Source organism: Hemitrygon akajei, chromosome 27 (assembly GCF_048418815.1).
Source record: "Hemitrygon akajei chromosome 27, sHemAka1.3, whole genome shotgun sequence".
NCBI classification, from domain to species: domain Eukaryota; kingdom Metazoa; phylum Chordata; class Chondrichthyes; order Myliobatiformes; family Dasyatidae; genus Hemitrygon; species Hemitrygon akajei.
This window is the reverse complement of record NC_133150.1, coordinates 43,606,206-43,631,300: the sequence shown is the minus strand read 5'-3', so window position 1 is coordinate 43,631,300 and position 25,095 is coordinate 43,606,206. Positions and strand designations below refer to the sequence as shown.

At 42.7% G+C, this 25,095-nt stretch overlaps 1 protein-coding gene across 6 annotated transcripts in view; it reads left to right on the top strand.

The window, feature by feature from the left end:
• LOC140717316 (solute carrier family 26 member 9-like) overlaps positions 1-25,095 on the top strand; it is a 149,366-nt gene that overhangs the window by 79,783 nt on the left and 44,488 nt on the right. For all 6 annotated transcript variants that reach the window (XM_073030783.1, XM_073030787.1, XM_073030788.1 and 3 more), the window contains 4 exons: positions 1,245-1,322; positions 3,758-3,853; positions 7,072-7,178; positions 20,003-20,072. In XM_073030783.1, coding sequence (XP_072886884.1) covers positions 1,245-1,322; positions 3,758-3,853; positions 7,072-7,178; positions 20,003-20,072 — 351 coding nt within the window. The remainder of the gene's footprint in view (positions 1-1,244; positions 1,323-3,757; positions 3,854-7,071; positions 7,179-20,002; positions 20,073-25,095) is intronic.

Below are 25,095 nucleotides of genomic sequence, written 5' to 3'. Positions count from 1 at the left end.
AGGGCCTGTTAGCACTTAAATTAAATTATACTAACTTAAACATCTATCAAGTCTCCAATGCTCCAGAGGAAACAGTCCAAGTTTGCTCAACTTCTTTTCATACCACATTCCCTCAAATCCATGCTGGTAAACTCTTCTGCAAAAAGAGTGACCGGAGTTGCACACAGTACTCCAAGCAACAGTCTCCTTAAAATTCCGCACACACACACACACCAGTCCTGCTGCTCTGATATCATCGAAACATCAAGATCTGAAGTTCATCCATGTCTGTGCTGACTACACACGATCCATATCCCTCCATTGTTTGCCTGTTCTTTTACCTGTCTAACTGCTTCTTAAACATTGCTATTGTACCTGGATACCACTATCTCCCATGGAAGCATGTTCCGGATACTTGCCATTCCCTGTGCAAAAGATTTCTTGTGTTAATTTTCCTTCTCCCCTTGAAGCTATCTTCCCAAGTATTTGGCAATTCCACATTTTTTTTCCCTCTGGGGAAGAATATTCTATCCAAGTTTCTCTTCATTTTATAAATGTCTATCAGGCCTCTCCTTATCTTCTAACAGTCCTGAGAAAACATTCCAGTTTGTCCAACCTCTCCTTATGGCTTATACTCTTTAATCCAGTCAGCATCCTGGTGAACCTCTTCTGCAGCCTCTCCAAAGCTTCCTGTAATGGGGTGACTGGAACCACATTTCAAGTTTTATATAACTGCAACTTGACTTCACTCTTAAACTCTATACCCCGGAAATGAAGGCAGGCACGCCATACACCTTTGTTACCACTCTTATCTGCTTGTGTTGTAGCTTTCAGGCAGCTAAGAGCTTGGACCTCAAGATTAGCTACAATGGCACCAGTCCATAACTCAAAAGCCAATCCGGTCTATGTTGAACTTTATTAGTCTAAAGTTTTGCAGTGAAGTCAGACACTACCTCAAGAGTCAACTGGTCCTTTCAATATGCTCATCAGGTCAGGCAGCATCTATGGAGGGGAATAAACAGTTAACGTTTCAGGCCAAGACCCTCCATATTAGCTGCCTGATCTGCCGAGTACCTCAAGCATTTTGTGTGTGTGTGTGTGTAGCTCTATTTCCAGCATTTGCAGAATCTCTTGTGTTTATGATCCTTTCAATGTTTGGAACGCCCCATTAACTCAGAACCCTCACTTCTACTGAGCGGACAAAAACAAACATTCATCACTAATTAACGAGCGTGTGACATAATGTGTCCTTTCTTTCTTTCCAGTTCGCCAGTTTCTTTGTGGTGATAGTGGTGCTTCTAGTATTTATGGTTTTGGGAGTGTACCTGGAACCACTTCCTAAGGTAAGAGCCCTTCCGGATGATGCTTATTATAGAAAGAATGACCTTGCATATTGAGATACAGGAACCTGAAGGCTCACACTCAACAATTTAGGAACAGTTTCTGCCCTCTACCATCAGATTTCTGAACGGTCTGTAAACCCATAAGTACTATCTCATTATTCCTTGATTTTTCCGCTATTTATTTTTGTAATTTATAGATCTTTATGTCTTTGCACTGTACTGCTGCTGTAAAACAACAAATTTGACATTCTACTGTGTGCCAGAGATAATAAACCTGATCCTGACTCTGAGACATGCCCTTCACATCTGTAGGGCAGCCCTAAGTGCTTCACTCTATAGTCAGTCACTGCTGGAACTCCACCACTTGAACTCCTGCCTCTGAGGTTGTGCCTTCAAGTCTTTCTCCATGGATGTGAGAGGCCACACCCAGCCCCTTTTGAAAGGGTCGTAGATATAGAGTACTACAGCATGGAGACAACTCCATCAGTGCAGTTAATCCACACCTTTTAGCAAGAGCAGATGTCATCAAAGCAGGTGACCATTTACACTGATCCCCATTCTATTCTCCCCACATTCCTATCAATTGCCCCAAGTTTCTACCACCTACTACACACCAGAGACAGTTTAATCTTCATCATTATGTGCCATGTCATATGACATGTGTGATCATGGTCTTTCCTTGGACATGGTTGTCCTTGGCAAATTTTCCTACAGAAGTGGCTTGATATTTCCTTCCACTGGGCAGTGTCTTTACAAGACAGGTGACCCCAACCATTATCAATACTCTTCAGAGCTTGTCTGCTTGGTGTCAATGGTCACATAACCAGGACTTGGGACGTGCACTAGCTGCTCATCTCACCATCCACCACCTTCTCCCATGCAGATATGATCAAAGCAGGTGAGCTTTTATACTAATCCCCATGGCTTCATGTGACCCTCACTGCGGTGTTCAAGCAGGTGCTACACCTTGCCCAAGGGTGACCTGCAGGCGAGTAGAGGGAATGAGCGTCTTACACCTCCTTTGGTAGAGATGTATCACCACCCCGCCAATGACCCCACCAATCCACATGTCTGTGGGACGTGGCAGGAAACCAGAGCACCCAGAGGAAACCCACACAGTTACAGGGAGAAAATCATAATCGGAGCAGAATTAAGATATTTGGCCCATCTATTCGATCCCGACTGATTTATTTTCCCTCTCAACCTCACTGTAGTGCCTTCTCTCCAGAAGCTTTAACTTGCTTACTAATCAGGAATCAGGAATCAAGAACCTCCTTAAACATTATTCCTTCTACCAATGTGCATGATCCTACAGTTTCCGACACAGTATTCCATCTGCCACTTACTTGATCACTCTCTTGATCTGTCCAAATCTCTGCAAACTTGGCCTCAAAGCCATCAATTCTGTCATCCAGATCATTAATATATAAGGTGAGAAGTAGTGGACCCAACACCAAGCCCTATTAATTTACACAAACTCACACAGACGGAGGCTGAGGTCAGGACTGAACCTAGCTGTGCCATTCTGCCACCCAGTGGGGTGGTGGGATTTCTAGGGATCTAGTAAGGATGGCAGTTTCCTTATGGGGGAATGAAGGAACAAGAAGTTACAGGAGTATTCAGATCCCCCATCGGTTTGCCATCCTGCTCTTTACAAGCACGCTAAAAATTTGGTTGACTGGTGCCACAACAACTTCTCACTCAATGTCAGCAAAACCAGAGTATTGACTAGAGGAAGGAGAAGCCAGAGGTCCATGAGGAGATCAGAGGTGCAGAGGGTCAGTAACTGAGCTGGCATAGATAACTTCAGTCGGCATTACTTTGACCTGATCCCACAACCTACAGACTTTCTTTCAAGGACTCTTTACAACTCATACTCTCAATATTATTTATCAGTCTTTGCATATGTACAGTTTTTTTTTCTAAATTCTATTGTTTCTTTATTTTTCCTCTAGATGCCTGCAAAAAAGTAGAATATGTATTTTAATAATAAATTTATTTTGAACTTTTAACTTTGAACTTCAATGAAGGGCTAAGTGGGAGGGAAGGGTTAGATAAGGAGCCCCCAACCTTTTTTATGTCATGGACCCTTACTATTAACCGAGGGGGTCTGTAGACCCCAGGTTGGGAAGCCCTGGTTTAGATCGACCTTGGAGCAAGTTAAAGGGTCAGCACAACATTATAGCTGTTCTTTGTTCATCAATGGTCCGTGTTGAACAGCACCAGGTTCCAGCTTCAACACACTGTTGCATGGGAAATAACCTTCAGCCATGACCTAGTAACGATCAATTGTGTGCATCAATCATGAACAAAGTCAATCTTAAGTTCCAGAAGACTGGAAGAAACAGCCAAGTGTGCTTGGTTTCACAGGCTGGAGATTTCCCCTGGTGTAGAGTGAGATATTACATAAACCCTCCCTTTGTTTCTGTCTCTAGTCTGTACTGGGAGCACTCATAGCTGTCAACTTGAAAAACACCTTGATGCAAATCACTGACCCCTACTACCTGTGGAAGAAAAACAAACTGGACTGTGTGAGTGATATTTCCTGTTTCTTATTGCAAGATGCTTGTCTAATGTTCAATCCAGGAAAGTGTGAAGTGATTCACTCTATAGGTCGAACTTGAAGGCAGAGTGCAAGATTAATACCAGTATCCTTAGCAGTATGGAGGACCAGAGGGATCCTGGGGTCCATATGCATTGATCCCTCAATGCTGCTACTCAAGCTGGTATGATAATTTAGAAGACGTATGGCGTGTTGGCCTTCATTAGTTCAGGGACCGAGTTCAAGAGCTGCGAGATAATGTTGCAGCTCTATAAAACTCTGGTTAGACCATACTTAGAGTACTGTGTTCATTCCTGGTTGCCTCATTACAGGAAACATGTGGAAGCTTTAGAGAGGGGGCAGAGGAGATTTACTGGAATGCTGCCTGGATTAGAGAGCATGCAGTATCTTATGAGAATAGTTTGAGCATTTCTCTTTGCAGTGAAGGAGGATGAGAGGAGACTTGATGAAGGTGCATAAGCTGATGAAAGGAATAGATAGGGTGGACAGCCAACGCCCTTTTCCCAGGACAGGAAGGACTAATATGAGAGGACATAATTTTATGGCGATGGGAGGAAAGTACAGGGGGGGATATCAGAAGTAGTGAGTGCCACCAGGGTGGTAGTAGAAGCAGATTCACTAGGGACAAGTTAGAGACTCTTAGATAAGCACATGGATGCAAGAAAAATGAAGGGACATGTAAGAGGCTTGATTTTGAAGTAGGTTAAAAGATTGGCACAATATCATAGGCTGAAGGGCCTGTAGTATACTGTTCCATATTTCATATTCTATCTTCTAGCTGAAGTGAATTAAGATTCGGGCTTTTTACCACAAACTCCTATTGTACTTTTTGGAAGCTCAATATTTTTGTGTGAATTCTGTAAGTCTGTGAAGCACAAAGAATTAATGGGATCTATTAGATATCTAGGACAACCTTATGAAGTGTATTAATTCCAGGGTCTACTTCCTAAGTTATTCTGAGTATAGTAATTAGCTGCCACTAGAACAAAATGCATTAACTTGCTGTTAATAGAGTACAGGACATCCCTGGGTAATGAATGTGTTCCCTTTTTACAGATGTCTGTGAGTTAATTGTGTCCTTAAGTCAGAAAATACACAAAAATTCAGTGTAGTGACTATACTTCTACAGCATTGTAAAGAACGGTATCAATAGCATATAAGACTTATACAAAAGAGCTTTTCCTAAATCACTAAAAGTAGGGAGAGAGGATATTGGTTCTTCTGTTCTTAACAATGAACCGTAGGCCAAACTTTTGAATTTTATAACGTTGTGGAAGTTTCATTGTATGTCAGGGCACCCAAAAGTCAGGAGCTGGTTACCAAGAGACAGACTGTACAGAGGTCATTTTGCATGGGAATTCTCAGGCACAACTGAACAGGACACCAAAGTGCACAGGAGGCTTGGACACGGTTTAAGGACCACATTCAAAGATAGAAGTGAGGTGGAAAAAGGAAGAATTTAGGGAGAGAATTCCAGAATTTCTACACAGGGGGTGATGACAGACAAAGCTGGGAATGTGTGGGAGGCTGGTGTTAACCAAGCACAACGGGCAGGAGGAGTGAAGCCATAGAACACAGGAGAGGAAAGCACAGCACAGGAGCAGGTTTTAGAGCCCACGAAGTCTGTGCCAATCATATCACCAATCCAAAGTATTCCCATCGGCCTGCACGTGGTCTGTATCCTGCCATTCATGTCTCTGTTTGACTGCCTTGCAAGCATTGCTTTCATATCGATTTCCACCATCTCCCTTGGGATCAATTCCACACACCTACCAGTAAAATAATTTGCCTCTTAAGCTTCACCTTAAACCTATTTTCTCTGGTATTTGACATTTCCACACTGGGAAAAAGATTCTGACTAGCTACACTCCAAACAGCACATCATATTCAACCTGGGTAGTCTCCAATCTGATGGCATGAATATTGACTTTTCAAACTTAAAGGAACTTCTCCCCATCTGTTCTCTTTTCTCCCTCCTTCTGATCCACAGGACTCGCATTCTCTTATTATTATACCCCCTCCTCCATCCTCTGTATTTGCCCTTCACCCTCACACTCCTCCCAGAAGTCCTCCTCACCTCTTCCTTCCCTTTATCCCATGCTCCACCTTCCTTTACTCTTCAGCCCTTTGTCACTTCCACTTATTACCTCCCACCTTCTGACATCATTCCTATTCTCTCCTCCCTCCCTTGTCTGCCTATCAGCTCCCTCACCTGGATCCACCCATCACTATCCAGCTCTTGTCCCACCCCTTCTCTCCACCTTTCTACATTGGTTGACTCCCTCTTTCTTTCAGCCCTGATGGAGGGTCTCAACCCAAAGAGTCAACTGTCCATTCCCCTCCACAGCTGCTGTCGCACCAGCTGAGTTAAGGCCATAAGACACAGGAGTAGAAATAGGCTATTTGACCCATCGCGATTACTCCACCATTCAATCATGGATGATTTATTACCCCTCTCAACCCCATTCTCCTGCTTTCTCCCTGGTCCTCCAGCATCTCCTGTCTTGCTCCAGATTCCAGATTCATGTGTTGAGTCCTGATGAAGGGTCTTGGCCCGAAATGTTGAGGGTTATTACCCTCCATCGTTGCTGCCTGAGCTCCTGAGTTCCACCAGCATTCTTTGTGTGTTGTTCCAGCATCTGCAGCCACTTTTGTCTCTACTTTTAAGCCCCAACCTGCTTCCGACTGCCGTAGATTGATCCCCAAAGCATAGGGTCAATGGGATAAGAGTGGGTTCTAAGCTGCCACAGTAAAGTAACCTGGGCACACACATGGAAACCAGGTACTCGAAACAAACACTCACCAACAAGTGTGTGTTAGACCATAAGACGTAGGAGCAGAAGTAGGCCATTCAGCCCGTCGAGTCTGTTCCACCAATTCATCATGTTGCCCACAATAGAGAGAGACGTGAAAAATAAACTAGGAACCTTGGGATGAGGTAAGCATTGTGGGAGAGGGATTATGACAGGGAAATTAACAGGAAAACTAGAAGTCTACATGAAATTCCCAGAACTAGAATCTGAAGGACCACCAGTGTTCAGCTTCACACTTTCATCCTGAACTTTGAAAGTGCTGTTAAGCAACATCTCACCCAGACCTCCTCAGAAGAAATATTTACATTGTTTTCTGCGGTGAGTGTGCACCTTGGTGAGGTCAGCCTGACTCAACCCCTCTCTCTGCCCTTAGAGCGTGTGGGTGGTAAGCTTCCTGTCAGCGTTCCTGCTTGGCTTGCCCTACGGGGTAGCGGTCGGCGTGGGATTCTCGGCACTAGTTGTGGTGTTCCAAACACAATTGTGAGTATGTCACTTTCTTTAACCGTCTCCGAAAGCTCATGTTATGTGAAGGGAAGGCATGTAAGGTCAGCTCAAAGTCTTGAAAAATAAATAAATATACAGTATAGTGCGAAGAAAAGGCAAAATAGTGAGGTGGTGTTCATGGGTTTAATGGACCATTCAGAAATCTGATGGTGAGAAGTTGTTCAAACTGTTAAAATCAGAATCAAGTTTATTTTCATTGGACATATATCATAAAATTTGTTGCTCAGTGGCAGCAGTACAGTGTAATACATATTTACCTACAATTTAAAACTGAAATATATATTAAAACATACTAAATAATTATATAGAAACATAGAAACTACAGCGCAATACAGGCCCTTCGGCCCACAAAGTTGTGCTGAACATGTACCTACCTTAGAAGTTTACCTATAGCTTACCTATAGCCCTCTATTTTACTAAGCTCCATGCACCTATCTAAAAGTCTCTAAAAGACCCTATCTTATCCACCTCCACCACCATTGCCGGTAGCCCATTCCACGCACTCACCACTCTCTGAGTAAAAAACTTACCCCTGGCATCTCCTCTGTACCTACTCCCCAGCACCTTAAACCTGTGTCCTCATGTGGCAACCATTTCAGCCCTGAGAAAAAGCCTCTGACTATCCACATGATCATTGCCTCTCATCATCTTATACACCTCTATCAGGTCACCTCTCATCCTCTGTCGCTCCAAGGAGAAAAGAGCAAAAACTGTGAGAATGATATAGATGTATCCGTTGCTGTCTGTAAGGAGTTTGTACATGTTTCCTCCAGGTGCTCTGGTTTCCTCCCACATTCCAAAGCCATATCAATTAGTAGATTAATTGGTCATTGTAAATTTTCCCATGATTAGGCTAGAGTTAAATTGAGGGACTGCTGGACAGGGTGGCCCAAAGTGCCAGAAGGACCTATTCCGCACTGTATCTCAATCAATCAATCAATCAATCAATCAGTAAATAAATAATAATGAAGAATGTCAATATGTGAAGGAAAGTCATGCAAGATCAGCTCCAAGTAGATCAAAGGTCTTAAAATTGAGGCAGCAGTTGGCCTTTCCATCCTTAAGACTTGTTCCACCAACTGAATCACTCAACCATTGGCCTGTAGTAAAGTCAAATTCTCAAAGTAAATTTATTATTCAAAGTGCGGATCCTGCCATATACCACTTTGAGATTCGTTTTCTTGCAGGCATTTACAGGAATATAAAGAAATACAATAAAATTTATGAAAAGCTATACAAAAACAAAGGCTGACAAGCAACAAATAACCCCAATGTCTCTCTATTACCCAAAAATTCAACAGCTCAGAGAGGCATTTCCCACCATCCAGGCCACTTAACAGGTTTATGCTTCAGTTTGATCGTTCTTCTAATCACCAAGGAATAAAGTGCTAGGTTTCTCAAGAGACTTCAGATGCTGGAATCTGGAGCACAGTCCAGATGAAGGGGTTCAATCCAAAACTGCGTCTGTCCATTTCCCTCCAAAGAGTTTCTCCAGCACGTTGCTTTTGCTTCTAGTCTTCTCAGTCTCTTCACCTAGGATAATCTCTTCAGTCCTGGAAATCATTCAGTGAAAATACACATTCTGAGAAAGAATAAAACAGAAATCTATCCATAATCTAGTTATCCCATTACACGATACCAATATTCCTCGGACTATTAGACTGATGCAATCACCCTGTATCCATTATTATTCATTTCCCATGAATACTATTGCTAATATTAGTCCAGTTGTTACATTTATTATTCCTGTACTTGGTCAGGAACCTTCCCAATGCTTCAACTTCCCCTCCTATCCGATTTTACAACTGCATCTCTTTGTCACCATCATCTATCACCCCCTTTACCCCCCAGCTTCTATCACTATTCTTACTCTTCTCTCCTCACCTGGATCCATCCACCTTCTGCCAGCACCTGCCCCATCCTTTCATTCTCTTTGTTATCTTCCCTCTATATTTCAGTCCAGATGAAGGGTCTCGACCCAAAACTCCAACTGCCCATATCATCTCGGTGGATGCTTCTTGACTCACTGAGCTCCTCCAGAATTTACAAGGAAGCAAGCCATTTGACCCACCATTTGTATGTCAACCAGCAGGCATCCATCTACGTTAATTGGCCCATCATCTTCTATGCCTGGGTGATCCAGCTGCTTGTTCGGACACTTCTTATGTGCTGTCTGTAACTCTGTTTCCATCACACTCTCTGGCAGTGCTCACCAGCTTCGTGAGAAAAGTTTGCCCTCAAATCTTCTCCAATCTTTTACCCTTACTCTGAATGTCTGCCCTCTTCTTTTATCTACTCTGGAGAATAGTTTACTGCAGTCTACCCTCTCTACACCACTCATAATTTTATTTACCCCAATCATTTCTCTTCCTGTCTGTGAGTCCGTGAGTTCACTGCAGGCTGGAGGCCTGGAGGCTGCCTGTCCTGGGGTTGGCGAACTATCTGTGTGTGGGAGGTTAGAAAAGAGGATTGTTTTGCTGTTGTTGTTGCTTGTGCTGTTCTGCAGAACATTGTGGGCAGGCAATGTTGGCACCAGAACGTGCGGCGACCCTCACTAGCCGCCCCCAGCACATCAACACATTCCACTGAATGTTTCAATGTGTATGTGATAAATGAATGGATCTGGATCTCAATCGGAATCGGAATCTGAGTCTGGATCTGAATCTGAACCGAAATCTTAACCTCTTCTACTCCAAGGAGAACAGAGATGGGATCTCTGGCTGCTCCAGTCTCTCATTATAACAGGATCACTCCGTCCTACTCAGTTTATTTTTTGAACCATTCCTTCCCCATTTGTTTAATTCCTATAACTGGCCCATTTCTTTCCTTCTATGAATTTTTTCTCCTACTGGCTCAGTTTCTCTCACACATTCAGTCATCCACCTTCCATATTTTCTCATCAGACATTTACACTTCTGTCCCCAGCTGACAATGCCCAGAAACAAAAGACACAAATTAAGTAAGTTTGCAGGTGATACAAAGATTGGTGGTGTTGTGGCTAGCATGGAAGACTGGAAAAGAATACAACAGGATATAGATCAGTTGGTGACATGGGTGGAGAAATGGAAAATGGAGTTTAACTCAGCCAAATATGAAGTATTGCACCTTGGTAGGTTAAGACCCTTAACATTGTTGATGAGCAGAGGGATCTTGGAATCCAAGTTCATTAATCCCTGAAAATGACTACATAGGTTGTCGGGGTGGTTAAGAAGTCATGTGACATGCTTGCCTTTATTAGCTAAAACACTGAGTTCAAAAGTCAGGAAGTTATTTTGCAGCTTTATAAAACTCCAGTTAGACTACATCTGGAGTATTGCATACTCCCATTATAGGAAGTACTGTATGCCGTGGCTTTGGAGAGGATGCAGAAGAGGTTTTCCAGGTGTTGTCTGGATTAGAGGGCATGTGCTATATCGAGAGGCTAGCAAACTTGGGTTGTTTCCTTGGGGTGGCAGGGGCTGAGGGGAGATCTGATAGAGGTTTGTAAGATTGTGAGGGGCATTGATAGATTCAACAAGACGGTATATTTTTCCTAGGGTTGAAATACCTAATATAAAAAGGGTTGCATTTAAGTTAGAGGGAGTAATTTCAAAGAAGATGTGAGGGGAAATTTTTTTACACATAGAGTGGTGGGTGCTTGAATCTACTGCCTGGGGTGGTGGTCGAGGAAGAAACCTTAGGGCTTTTAAGAGATGTTTGGATAGGCACCAGAATGTGAGGGAAATGGAAGAATATGGAGAATGTGGAGGCACAAGAGATTAGGTTAGTTAGCTATTTGATTACTAATCTAATTGGTTTGGCACAACCAGTTTTCAATGATGGTGATATAAAATTGATACGACGGTGATATAAAATATGATATTTTATGTGATGGTGAAAGAACCCAAAGGGCTGCATGGTAGTGTGGTGTTTATTGCAATGCTTTGCAACACCAGTGACCCAGGTTTTATTCACACTGTTTTCTGTAAGGAGTTTGTACCTTCTCCCCATGACTGCATGGGTTTCCTCCAGGGGCTCCAGTTTCCTCCTAGATTCAAAAGGCATACGGGTTAGTAGACTAATTGGTCACGTGGATATAATTGGGCAGCAAGGGCTCTTTGGGCCAGAAGAGCCTGTTCCCCTGCTGTATCTATACCAAAAGGACCTTGCTTTTCTCGGATTGTAACTACATTGAAAGCCATGCGTTCTGATGTTGGCTCCACCTATGGGGACAAGTTGGAGGTGTCTTTGGCACCTTTGATAGAAATGGACATGAGCCCAGATCCTTTTCAATCTGGACTCTTGCTTTCATTGATGCTGGACTTAGTTTGCTTATGGACTGGAATTCTGTGGGGTGAAAGGGCTCAGGAAGTCCCTGGAAGAGATTCTACCAAACCCTCGCGGATTTATCATAAAATCGCACGAGACCATAAAAAATGCAAAAAAATAGAGGCAGGAGAAGACATACTTGCTCCCAACTGATCTATTTGCTCTAAGCACAATCCATGTATCTTGATTTCAATGATATCCAAACATCTTCATCTTAAATGTAATAAGCAACCAAGCTCCCACTGCTCTGTTATGTCAAGAATTGCAAAGAATCACTGTCCTCTGGTGAAAATATTATAAAGATAAAGATAAAGATTAGCTTTATTATTAAATGTTCAATGACATTTTTATTGGCATGACATTTAAAACTTTGACAAACTTCTATAGATGTGAGGTGGAGTGTATATTCACTGGCTGCATCACGGCCTGGTATGGAAATACCAAGGGATTTGAATAGAAAATCCTACAAAAGATAGTGGATTCATCCCAGTAGATCACGGGTAAATCCCTCCCAACCATTGAGCACATCTACATGGAATGCTGTCGTAGGAAAGCAGCATCGGTTATCAGAGACCCCCCCACCACCCAAGTCATTCTCCCTTCTCGCTGCAGCTACTAGCGAGCCTCAGGACTTGTACCACCAGGTTGAAGAAAGGCTCTTGAATAAAAGGGGATGGCAACACTCACTTACCCCATCATTAAAATGTTCCTACAGCCATTGATCTCACTTTAAGGACTAATTATCTCATGTTCTCATTATTTATGGCTATTTATTTATATTTGCATTTGCACATGTTGTTGTCTTCTGCACGCTGGTTGATCTTTCATTGATCCTGTTATAGTTACTATCCTATAGATGCCCACAGGAAAATGAATCTCAGGGTTGTATGTGGTGACATGTATGTACTTTGGTAATAACATTTACTTTTCTTTATGTTGAAACATACAGTGAAATGGGTTGTTTCTGTCAAATCAAATCAACAAGGATTATTCTGGCCACATTTTCAGTGCCAACATTGCAAGCTGGAACTCACTTTTCTGTATGTCTTTGGAATTTGGGAGGAAACCCGAGCACCCAGAGGAAATACCTGAGGATGTACAAACTCCTTACAGACAGTGAAACTTCCTTCCTTTCTTAAGATATTTCTTATCTCAGTCTTAAACTTCACCTCCTTTACTTCGGCACTGTAACCCCTTCTGGGGAAGCAGCCTCCCCATATCTACGCCGTTGTCTCATGGGGGTTGGTGTGTTTTAATGAGATCACCTCTCGTTCCTCTAAAGTCCAGAGATCACAGCTCTACTCTGCCTAATCTCTCTTGATAGGACATACATTGGAATGTTGGAGACAGAGAGGTGACCATATAGGGCTGTCTAAAATCATGAAGGACATAGATGGGTGAATGCATACAGACTTTTTCCAAAGAAAAGGGCACCAAAAACTAGAGGGCATTGGTTTAAGGTGAGAGGTGAAACATTTAGGAAGGATTTAAAGGCAGCTTCTTCACACAGAGGGTGGTGGGTATGAAATGAGTGAATGAAGACTCTGTCAGTCAGGGTCACCCATAGATGTTGCGTCCTAGCTGTGTAGATACACAAGCCAGGGGAGTACAATATAGATAGATAGATAGATAGATAGATACTTTATTCATCCCCATGGGGAAATTCAACTTTTTTTTCCAATGTCCCATACACTTGTTGTAGCAAAACTAATTACATACAATACTTAACTCAGTAAAAAATATGATATGCATCTAAATCACTATCTCAAAAAGCATTAATAATAGCTTTTAAAAAGTTCTTAAGTCCTGGCGGTTGAATTGTAAAGCCTAATGGCATTGGGGAGTATTGACCTCTTCATCCTGTCTGAGGAGCATTGCATCGATAGTAACCTGTCGCTGAAACTGCTTCTCTGTCTCTGGATGGTGCTATGTAGAGGATGTTCAGAGTTTTCCATAATTGACCGTAGCCTACTCAGCGCCCTTCGCTCAGCTACCGATGTTAAACTCTCCAGTACTTTGCCCACGACAGAGCCCGCCTTCCTTACCAGCTTATTAAGACGTGAGGCGTCCCTCTTCTTAATGCTTCCTCCCCAACACGCCACCACAAAGAAGAGGGCGCTCTCCACAACTGACCTATAGAACATATAGAATATGGAGAGCAAGCTGCTGTCTATGCAGCAAGCTTCCCCTGTCCACACATCTGATGAACCCAAAAGAATGGCAGGGACTGATGTAGATTGAACCAGCAATGTTGCAGGAGTTGCCAGTCAGTGTTGAACTCAATGTAGGACTGCCTTAGGGACTCCAGCTCTGGATTTTTTCCTCAGGGTTTATTCCCGAAGCCGTCCCCATGAATGAATATAGGCACAGGGCAGCGGAGGTTTGAGATCAGAGTTTTTCTTCTCCTCGATGAGCTGCCGACCCTGACTGAAGAACCTCATCTGCCCAAAGCGATTGGTTCTAAGGCACCAGTAACCCCCCTTTACCCCTTCTACTGTCAGTAGAGATGGTTCCGCTGGGCTTAGTGGCTAAGCCACATCTGAAAGCCAGGATCTGCACTTTGTTGTCGGAGGCTATTTGAGATGCAAGCCACTGGGAATATTTAATAGGTAGTGGGAGCTTATCTCCACTACCTTTCCCAGCTATGAGCTGCCAGAGAAAGTGGCGGGTGCAATAAAAAAAGGCATTTGGATAAATACGTAGACAGGAAATATTTAAAGGAATATGGGTCAAGCAAGGACAAATGAGACCAGAGTAACACACATAAAATGCTGGAGGAACTCTGCAGGTCAGGCAGCATCCATGAAGATGAACAAACAAGACCTTACAGGCTGAGACCCTTCTTCAGGACTGAAAAGGAAGGGAGAGAGACAGGAGGGTTAGTTGGTCAAAACATGTTGCTATGTATCCATGTACATAAGGGATTCTGCAGATGCTGAAAATCCAGTGTAAGACATGCAATATGCTGGAGCAAGTCAGCAGGTTCTGATGAAGGATCTCAGCCTGAAACGTCAACTGTTTATTCTTCTCCTTAGATGCTGCTTGACCTGCTGAGGTATTTCAATATTTTGTGTGTGTTACTCTGGGTGATGAGTATCTGCAGAATCTCTTGTACAAATGAGTCTAGCTTACCTGGGCACTTTTATTAACATGGTTGAGTTGGGCCAAAGGGTCAGCTTCTGTACTGAATTACTCTTTGACCAGAGCACTACATAACTAGTCTCAACAGGGCTCCATATATAACACAGGAAGAGGCCATTCAATCCACTCTGCCCAATCAGCTCCACTTATATTAGAAGTTCAGAAGTTCAGAGTTCAAAGTTATGTTTATTATCACAGTATATACATGTCACCACATACAACCCTGAGGTTCTTTTCCTGCAGTTAAACTTAGATTGTTATAGCTGGGAAATCTAGAGAATAAACTGTAACATCAGGAACTGTTAACTGTAACTAAACTGTGCAAATGCAGATATAAGTAAATAGCAATGAGTAATGAGCATGAAGTAACAAGATAAAAGAATCATTAAATGAGTGTAGCTAACCCCTTTTGTTCAAGATTCTAAGTTTTGAGGGGAAGTAACTGTCCTTGAACCTGGTGGTGTAAGTCCTAAGATACTTATACCTTCTACCTAATGGCAGCAGCAAGAAAAGAGCATGGCCTGGGTGATGAGGATCTTTGATGATTGATGTTGCTTTTCAACGGCAACGTTTCATGTAGATGTGCTCAATGGTTGGGAGGATTTTACTCATGATGTACTGGGCCGAATCCACTACCTTTTGTTAGTTTTTCCACTGAAAGGCGTTGGTGTACCCATACCAGGCCAAAATGCAGCCAGTCAACACACTTTCCACCACACATCTATAGAAGTTTGCCAAGGTTTTCGATGACAAGGACTTACGTCATCAACAAGGGTTTATGTGTCCTGTTCGAGAAATACTGCAAAAACTTTCTCTGTCGAAATGTATCTGCCCTCCTCACCCTCTTAGTTATTGCCTTCCTGATCCTAACAACCCATCAGGCTGAATAAAAAGGTCAGTGATTCCCTCACTCTTCCAACGTCTTGACACTGGGCCTCAATGGTATGTTTCCATCTGGACAGTCACAATGGCCTGGGAGCAGTATTAATGCTCGGCTTTCTTTCCGAAGCCAACAAATGCAAATAAATGAATTCACTAAGGGAAATCATATATTTTTAAGACCCGTTGCCCAGTCTGCAGTTACATTAAGATGCAGTCCATCATAAACAGTAGCTAATGTTATTGCCAGAAAGATTAAATAAATAAGTCAGAATCTCAATGGTTTGAAATGAGAGCTGAGTTCTTAACTAATTGTCCCTGCACTTTGAATCCATTTCCAAACTAAATGAACCTGTTTCACGCACTTCACTGCTGCTTTGATATTGAGGGAGTTATTGGCCAAAAACGGCTGGTAGGTTATGACGGGATTTCTTTTCTTTGGGTTAAAAAAAATTTCTGGATAATGTTATGAAGAAATAATGGAAACTTCGTAAGAAACCACACTAGAGGTTTCACTTCTGTTTTTTTAAAGTTTGTTTGGCTTTAGATGGTTCAGCTACAGTTCATCGTTGTTGCTCCTGCAGAAGACCCAAACTGAGTTCTGAGACCTTGGTTTGATGCTTGGTGGGAACTGTAGTACAGGATAAGCTCACTCTTGGCTGACTGAACCATCGGCAAAATCATTAGAAGGCGATGCCTCAAAAGCATCCGTCATTAAAAAGCCCCATCACCCAGGACATACCCTTTTCTCAGGGAGGAGTTACAGGAGCTTGAAGACACCAACTCAATGATTTAGGAACAGCTTCTTCCCCATTGCTATCAGATTTCTGAATGGTCCATGAACCCATGAACACCACCTCACTATTTTGCTCTTTTGCACTATTTTTTAATATATTTCTTATTGTAACTTATAGTAATATTTTTTATGTGTGTTGCAACAAAACAACAAATTTCATGACATATGTCAGTGATTACAAACCTGATTCTGAGATTCCAACATTGACAAGGGAGGCATTTCATTATCAGCATGGAAACAAACTCTTCAGGATTTAGAGTCCATGCTGAGCTATCAACCAAGTCTCCTTAACTCCAGTAGATAAAAGCCTAACCTATTCAACCTTTTCTTATAAGACATCCAATCCTTTCAATATAGTGGTCTACTGAGCATTCTCGGAAGTAATTCCAATCTGTTTATATACTTTCTTAACTAAGAATAATATTGTATACGTACTCCAGATATGATCTAATCAATTCCCAATATTATGAAAGGAAAATTTTTCCTCAGGAGACATCAACTACCTTTTTGTCCCCACAGATGTATTTACTATTTAATATTACTATTATTTTTAAGATGTTTTTTCTCAGCTCAGGCTGATAAAACTTGAGGTACGGGCATACCCAAGCACACTCATTTCTCAATTGCTAGGAACTGTCGGACTATTCTAATGGTAAAAACATAGAAACATAGAAAATCTACAGCACAATACAGGCCCTTCGGCCCACAAAGCTGTGCCAAACATGTCCCTAACTTAGATCTACCTAGGCTTTACCCATAGCTCTCTATTTTTCTAAGCTCCATGTAGCCATCCAGGAGTCTCTTAAAAGACCCTATTGTTTCCGCCTCCACCACCACCACCGGCAGCCCATTCCACGCACTCACCACTCTCTGCGACCCCTGACATCTCTGTACCTACTTCCAAGCACCTTAAAACTATGCCCCCTGGTGCGAGCCATTTCAGCCCTGGGAAAAGCCTCTGACTATCGACACGATCAATGCCTCTCATCATCTTATACACCTCTATCAGGTCACCTCTCATCCTCCGTCGCTCCAAGGAGAAAAGGCCGAGTTCGTTCAAGCTATTCTCATAAGGCATGCTCCCCAATCCAGGCAACATCCTTGTAAATCTCCTCTGCACTCTTTCAATGGTTTCCACGTCCTTCCTGTAGTGAGGTGACCAGAATTGAGCACAGTATTCCAAGTGCAGTCTGACCAGGGTCCTATATAGCTGCAACATTACCTCTCGGCTCTTAAACTTAATCCCACGATTGATGAAGGCCAATGCACCATATGCCTTCTTAACCACAGAGTCAACCTGCGTAGCAGCTTTAAGTGTCCTAAGGACTCAGACCCCAAGATCCCTCTGATACTCCACACTGCCAAGAGTCTTACTATTAATGTTATATTCTGCCATCATATTTGACCTACCAAAATGAACCACCTCACACTTATCTAGGTTGAACTGCCACTTCTCAGCCCAGTTTTGCATCCTATCAATGTCCCATTGTGACGTCTGACAGCCCAGGTATTGAGTATTGTGGCTTTCTGGAGATTTACATAGATATTGCTGTGTACACCTAATTGTTTGAGGAAATAGCAAACAGGATAGACAAAGGGGAATCTGCAGGTGTTGTGTATTTGGATTTTCAAAAGACATTTGACAAGGTGCCGCACATAAGGCTGCTTAGCAAGATAAGAGCCCATGGTATTAAAGGAAAGATACAGACATGAATAGAGCATTGGCCAATTGGCAGGCGGCAAAGAGTAGGGATAAGGGAGTTTTTTCTGATTGGCTGTCGGTGACAAGAGGTCAGTGTTGGGACCACTTATTTTTACGTTGTATGTCAATGATTTGGTTGACAGAATTGAGGACCTTGTGGCCAAGTTTGCGGACAAAATGAAGATAGGCGGAGGGCACGTAGTGTTGAGGAAGCAGGGAGGCTGTAGAGGGATGTAGGCAGATAGGAGAATGGGCAAAGAAGTGTCAGGTAGAATACAGTGTCAGGAAGTGTATGGTCATGCACTTTGGTAGAAGGAACAAAAGCATAGACTATTTTTTTAAATGGGGAAAAATTTCAAAAATCTGAAGTGCGAAGGGACTTGGAGCCCTTGTGCAGGATTCCCTAAAGGTTAATGTGTAGGTTGGGGGTGAGGAAGGCAAATGCAATGTTAGTATTCGTTCTGAGAGTCCTACAACATAAAAACGAGGATATTACACTAAGGCTTTATAAGGCACTGGTGAGGCCTCACTTGGAGTATTGTGAGTAGTTTTGGGCCCCTTATCTAAGAAAGAATGTGCTGACGTTATAAAGGGTTCATTGGAGGTTCACAGTTCTGGGATTGAAAGGCTTATCATATGAGGAGCGTTTGATAGCTCTGGGCTTGTACTCACTGGAAGTTATAAGAATGTTTATAAGAATTTATTGAATGTTAAAAGGCCTTGATAGAGAATGTGGAGAGGATGTTTCCTGTGGTGGGGAAGTCTATGACCAAAGGACACAGTGTCAGAATACAGGGATGTCCATTTAGGAAGGAGATGAAGAGGATTTTCCAGTGGGTTGTAAATCTGTGGAATCTGTTGCCACAGATGGCTGTGGAGGCCAGGTCATTAAGTATATTTAAGGCAGTGGTTGATAGATCCTTGGTAAGTCAGGGCATAAAGGTTTATGGGGAAAAGACAGGAGGATGGGGTTGAAAGGGAAACGGACCAGCCATGATAAAATGGTGGAGCAAACTTGATGGGCTGAATGGCCTGATTCTGCTCCAATGTCTTATGCTTCATTGTCCATTCAGAAATCTGACAGAGGAGGGGAAGAAGCTGCTCCTAATATATTGTGTGGGAGGAAATCCGTGGAGGGAGAGTACTGATGCAAGAGTTTCAACCCAAAACATCAACAATTCCTTTTCCTCCATAAATACTGCTCGATGCGCCGAGTTCATCCAGTAGCTTGTAGACAGAGATTGGGTGCAAATGTCAGCCCTGTTTACGATGACGTTAAAGGAATTTGGATTGAATCCACACAGCAAACTGCCTTTTCCAATAGCTCCCTTATGGAAAGCACAATCGGGCTACTAAAACAAAAACTTCACGCCATCTTAAAAGTTTCTTCCACCAGGCAGTTCATCTGATCAACCATTCTAGCTAGCTCCCCACCCCACTCTATCTATTACGCCATCACTGTAAACCACTGTTTATAATACTGTTTACATTGTAAATACATGCTGATATTTATATATTTATGCACATTTTATTCTATATCTGTACTTTAATCTTTACATTTAGTTTTTATATATTTCTTTATTCTTATAATTGTTGAAGGCTGTTTTTTGTTGCTTGTCACAGCACTGCAAATTTCTGATACATGTAAATGGGGCAGCATGGTAGTGTAGTGGTTAGTACAACACCTTACAGTACAGACAACCCAGGTTCAATTCCTGCCGTTACTCGTAAAGAATTTGTACGTTCGTACGTGGGTTTCCTCCGGGTGTATCATTTCCTCCTACAGTCCAAAGATGTACCAGTTGGTAGATCTATTGAACTATCATTATAAATTGTCCCATTAGGATTAAATCGGGGAATTGCTGGACTGGAAGAGCCTTTTCTGTGCTGTATCTCAATAAATAGACATATGTATATGCAGAATACAGGTGATCATTTTCCTTAAATGTTTCTCTCTGTTTTTGTCACCCTCAGTCGGAATGGCCACCTGGTGGGACAGATTGCAGCTAGCGACATTTATAAAAATCCCAAGGTCTTTGAAAAGGTAAGGATCAAAGTCAAAGTCAAGTTTATAGTCATGCGAACAAGTACACGAAATGGAAACTTACTTTCAGCTGCATCACAGACTCAGGAGGCCCCATGTGCCAACTAGGCACTAAGGGTTCATATGACGATCACAGAGTCAGAGCATCAGATACACAACATTCACAAGAAAAAATATCAACATAAATTGTTCACAGTGTTTTACAAGAAAGAACACCATTAGAATTTAAAAAATAATCCACTTTAGTGCAAAATGATCAAAGTGGTCATAGCGTTCCTAAACTCTAGTGATCTTGTACTGGCTGGTTCAAGAACCAAATGGTTGAAGGGATGTAGCTGATCTTGAACCTGGTGAGGTGGGGCTTCAAGCTTCTGTATCTCCTGCCCAAAGGTGGCTGTGAGAAGGGCGTATGCCCGGAATGATGGGCATGGTAGTGTAGCGGTTAGTGCAACGCCCTTCAGTGCCAGCAGTCACTAATTGGTGTTCTATTCCTACCGCAGTCCGTAAGGAGTTTGTACATTCTCCTGAGACTGTGTGGGTTTACTCTCACCTTCCGAAAGGCGTACCAGTCAGGGACAGGGTCTGAATATTGTGGGCACACTACGTTGGTATCGGAAGCATGGCCACACTTGCAGGATGCCCCCAGCATATCTTCGGGCTGTGTTGGTCGTTGATGCAAAATGACCCATTTCACTGTATATTTTGATGTTTGGATGTACGTGTGATAAATAACATTAACCTTTAAATCTTTGATAGAAGTTGCCTTTTTGAGGCGGCACCTCCAGTAGATACTACCAATAGTGAACAGGTATATGCCTGTGACATATTGGATGCCAATGAACCCAGAGTTAGGGATATTGAATAGCTCTCCACTGCTCCTATTTTCCTGGTTCTATGCTTCCCAATTCCCAGTGCTCCTGTCAGGCTTCAGCATTATTCCCAGCGACTCCATCCCAGTCCAAAGTTAAGTCCAGCTCATTCCAGATATCCACCCCCCTCTGCGTGAAAAGCTCACCCCTCAGATCCTCTTTAAATTTCTCCCCTTTCACGTTAAACCTGTGCCCTCTGGTTCTGGACTCATTTATTGGACAGGATTTCCTTATATGCTGAAATCCATCAACAGAGAGCAGTGATTATGTGGAATGAGTCACCCAGAGGAAGTTCAGAGGTGGTTATGATTTCAGCATTTTGGACAGATACTTGGACAGATTGGGCGAGAGGGATTTCGGCTTAAAGCAGACAAGCGGGATTGGCATAGTTAAGAATGGACGAGGTAGGCCTAAGGCCACACTGCTGGGTTGTATGACTCCATAACTCTAAGAAGGTGTCAGTTAAATATTGAGCTAAAAAATCAGAAAATGCCTGAAATCCTCAGCAGGTCAGGGAACCATCAGCAGAGAGGGTGAAATGGAATTATCATTTCATCTCCCTTTCCCTCTCCAGTGTTGCTGCCAGACTTGTGGAGTGGTCGAGCCTTGTATGCTTCCATTTCAGCAGCCCCGTATCTGCAGTATTTATGCCTTTAAGTACAGGTTTGATTGTTTTTAGATTGGACCGCAAAAGGTCTCCACTACAACAGGGATAAAATGTTAAATGTCAGCTGTTGGAGTCTGCAGTAACTTCTCGATTTCTCCCACTTGGACGACTTGAATTTCCCAACCTAGAAAATGTTCTTGTAAATATTACTGGGTGGAACTTATCCCCATGGCAACCATCTGGCTGTTGTTCTAGCTTTAACTGTTTAAAAGAATATTAATGCCCACAGCACAGGCATTGTGACCTGAGTAAGCTGCACACTTGCCCATTAACATCAGCCATCAGTTCCCAAGCTTGTCACCGTGGTGATAAGAAAGAATCATGAATACTCAGAATCTGGGGTAAAAAAAGACCCCACAGGGTCAGAACAGAGATGAAGAAGACTTTCTTTAGCCAGAGGGTGGTGAATCTGTAGGATTAATTGCCACAGGTGGCTGTGGAGGTGAAGTTACTGGTTATATTTAAAGCAGAGGTTGATAGATTCTTTATTAGTAAGGGTGTCAAAGGTTACAGAGAGAAGGCAGAAGAATGGGGTTGAGGCCTAATCTGGTGTCATGGTAGTGTAGCGATTAGTTTGACTCTATTACAACTCAGGCGTTACGGAGTTTGGAGTTCAATAACTGCGTCATCCATAGGGAATTTGTATGTTCTTCCTATGAACATGTGGGTTTCCTCCCACAGTTAAAAGACATACTGATTAGTCGGTTAATCAGTCATTATAAATTGTCCTGTGGTTAGGTTCGGGTTAAATAGGTGGGTTGCTGGGCGGTACAGCTCATTAAGCCAGAAGGGGCTATTCCGTGCTGATTAGAAGAATGGCCAACAAAGTGGCAGATGGAATATAGTGCAGGGAAATGTATGGTCATGCACTTTGGTAGAAGAAATAAAAGCATAGACTATTCTCTAAACGGAGAGCAAATTCAGAAATCAAAGGTTCAAAGGGACTTGGGAGTACTCGTCCAGGATTCCCTAAAGGTTAACTTGCAGGTTGAGTCGGTGGTGAGGACGGCAAATGCAATGTCAGTATTATTTCAAGAGGAATAGAATATAAACGCAAGGATGTAATGCTGAGGTTTATAGTCAAGCTATGCTTAGAGTGTTGTCAGATACCTTGGGCTCTTGTCTAACAGAGGATGTAACAGCAATGGAGAGGATCCAGAGGAGGTTCCTGAGAATTATCCTGGGAATGTATGAGGAGCACTTGAGAGCTCGGAGGCCTTTATTGGATTTTAGAAGAATGAGGGGGACCTCATGGAAACCTATCAAATATTGAAAGCCTATATAGAGAGGATGTGGAGAGGATGTTTCCTATAGTGGGGAGTCTAGGAACAGAGGGCACAGTCTCTCAATACAAGGACTCCCTTTTAGAATGGAGATGAAGAGAAATTTCTTTAGCCAGAGGGCAGTGAGACTGTGCAAGCTGTGGAGGCTAAGTCATTGGGTATACTTAAAGTGGATGTTAACAGATTCCTGATTAGACAAGGCGTCGAACATTACGGGGAGAAGACAGAAGAATGGGTTTGAAAGGGATCATTAATCTGCCGTGATGGATTGGCAGAGAAAACTTGATGGGCTGAATGGCCTCATTCTTCTCCTATGTCTTATGATCATAAGACAAATAAGAATGCAGGTGCTGGAATCAGAAACAGGCAGAAGTTAAGGCTATATCTTTGGTTCAGTTGAATTTGAATTATTGTGTGAGCAGTCCTGGTCACCCCGTTGCAGGAATAATGTGGAGGCCTTGAACAGGGTGCAGAAGAGATTCACCAGGATGCTGCCTGCATTAGGGAATATTAACTATAAGGAGAGATTGGACAAATCTGAATTGTTTTATTATTATTATTAAAGATAAGCACAGTGACATACCCTTCTGGCCCAACAAGCTCGTGCTGCACAATTACATCCATGTGATTAATTAACCTACTAACACATGCATCTTTGGATTGTGGGAGTAAACCAAAGCACTCAGAGGAAACCCACACAGTCATACGGAGAACGTACAAACTCCTTACAGACATTGGCGGAATTGAGCTTGAGTTGCTGGCGCTGTAATGACGTTATGCTAACTGCCCTGGGACTGTGCTACCCCAGAGCACCTTAGAACATAGAACATTCAGCACACTACAGGCCCTTCGGCCCATAATGTTGTATCGACCGTGTAACTTACTCTAGAAACTGCCTAGAATTTCCCTAGCGCAGAGCCCTTGATTTTTCTAAGCTCCATGTACCTATCTAAGAGGCTCTTAAAAGACCCTATTGTATCAGCTTCCACCACCGCCGCCGGCAGTACATTCCACACACCCGCCACTCTCTGTGTGAAAAACTTAACCCTGACATCCCCTCGGTACCTAATTCCAAGCACCTTAAAACTATGCCCCCTCGTGTTAATCATTACAGCCCTGGGAAAAAGCCTCTGGCTATCCACACAATCAATGCCCCTCATCATCTTATACACCTCCATCAGGTCACCTCTAATCCTCCGTCGCTCCAAGAAGAAAAGGCCAAGTACACTCAACCTATTCTCATTCGGTACTCCCTCCAAACCAGGCAACCTCCTTGTAAAAGGATCTTAGGCTAAGGGAAGACCTGATAGGACTGTATAAAATTTTGAGAGGTAAAGTTTGGGTAGACAGTTAAAGTCTTTTCCCTCCCCCCCAGAGTAGAAATGTCAAAGATATTCAGGGTGAGGTTTTCACACAGGCATAGGCAGGTAACTGGAAAGAGTGGCCAGGGTTGGTGGGGGAAACAGACACAGAGGTGGAATTTTAAAGGCACCTGGGACATGCACATGCTGGAAATGGAGTGATACAGATCATGTGCAGGCAGGTAGGTTTATATAAAACAGGGAACGTATATTATTACAGGATCAGAATCAGAATCAGGTTCAATATCACCGGCATGTTTTGTGACATCTGTTAACTTTACAGCAGCAGTTCAAGGAAATGCATGATAAATATAGAAAAAAATGATTACAGTATGTATATTAAATAGTTAAAATAAGTAGTGAACAAACAGAAATAAAAAAAAGTAGTGAGGTAATGCTCCTGGGTTCAATGTCCATTTAGAAATTGGAAGGCAGAGAGGAAGAAGCTGTTTCTGAATTGCTGAGTATAGATCCTTCAGCCCATGATGTTGTGTGACGTTTCAACCTTCTTTAAGGTTAATCTAACCCTCCGCTGCTACATAACCCTCCATTTTCTATCACCCATGTGCCCATCTAATACCCTAGAGTGTCAGCCTCTCCCACCAGGCTTTGGAGGAACAATTATAGCTTGCCAGCCTCTCCTGAGAGGTAAAGCACTCTAATTCAGTCCTCATAATGTTTGCTCTTTTGTCCAATTGGGAAGCCTGAAGAGCATAAGATCATATGATGTTCAAAGAAATCTTCAAGCCTGTTTCAAATTCAATAAGGTACTCAGTCTGTTTCCCAGGAAAAATAAGTCATAAAGTCAGAATCAGATATTTAAGGTGAGATGGGAAGTTTTAC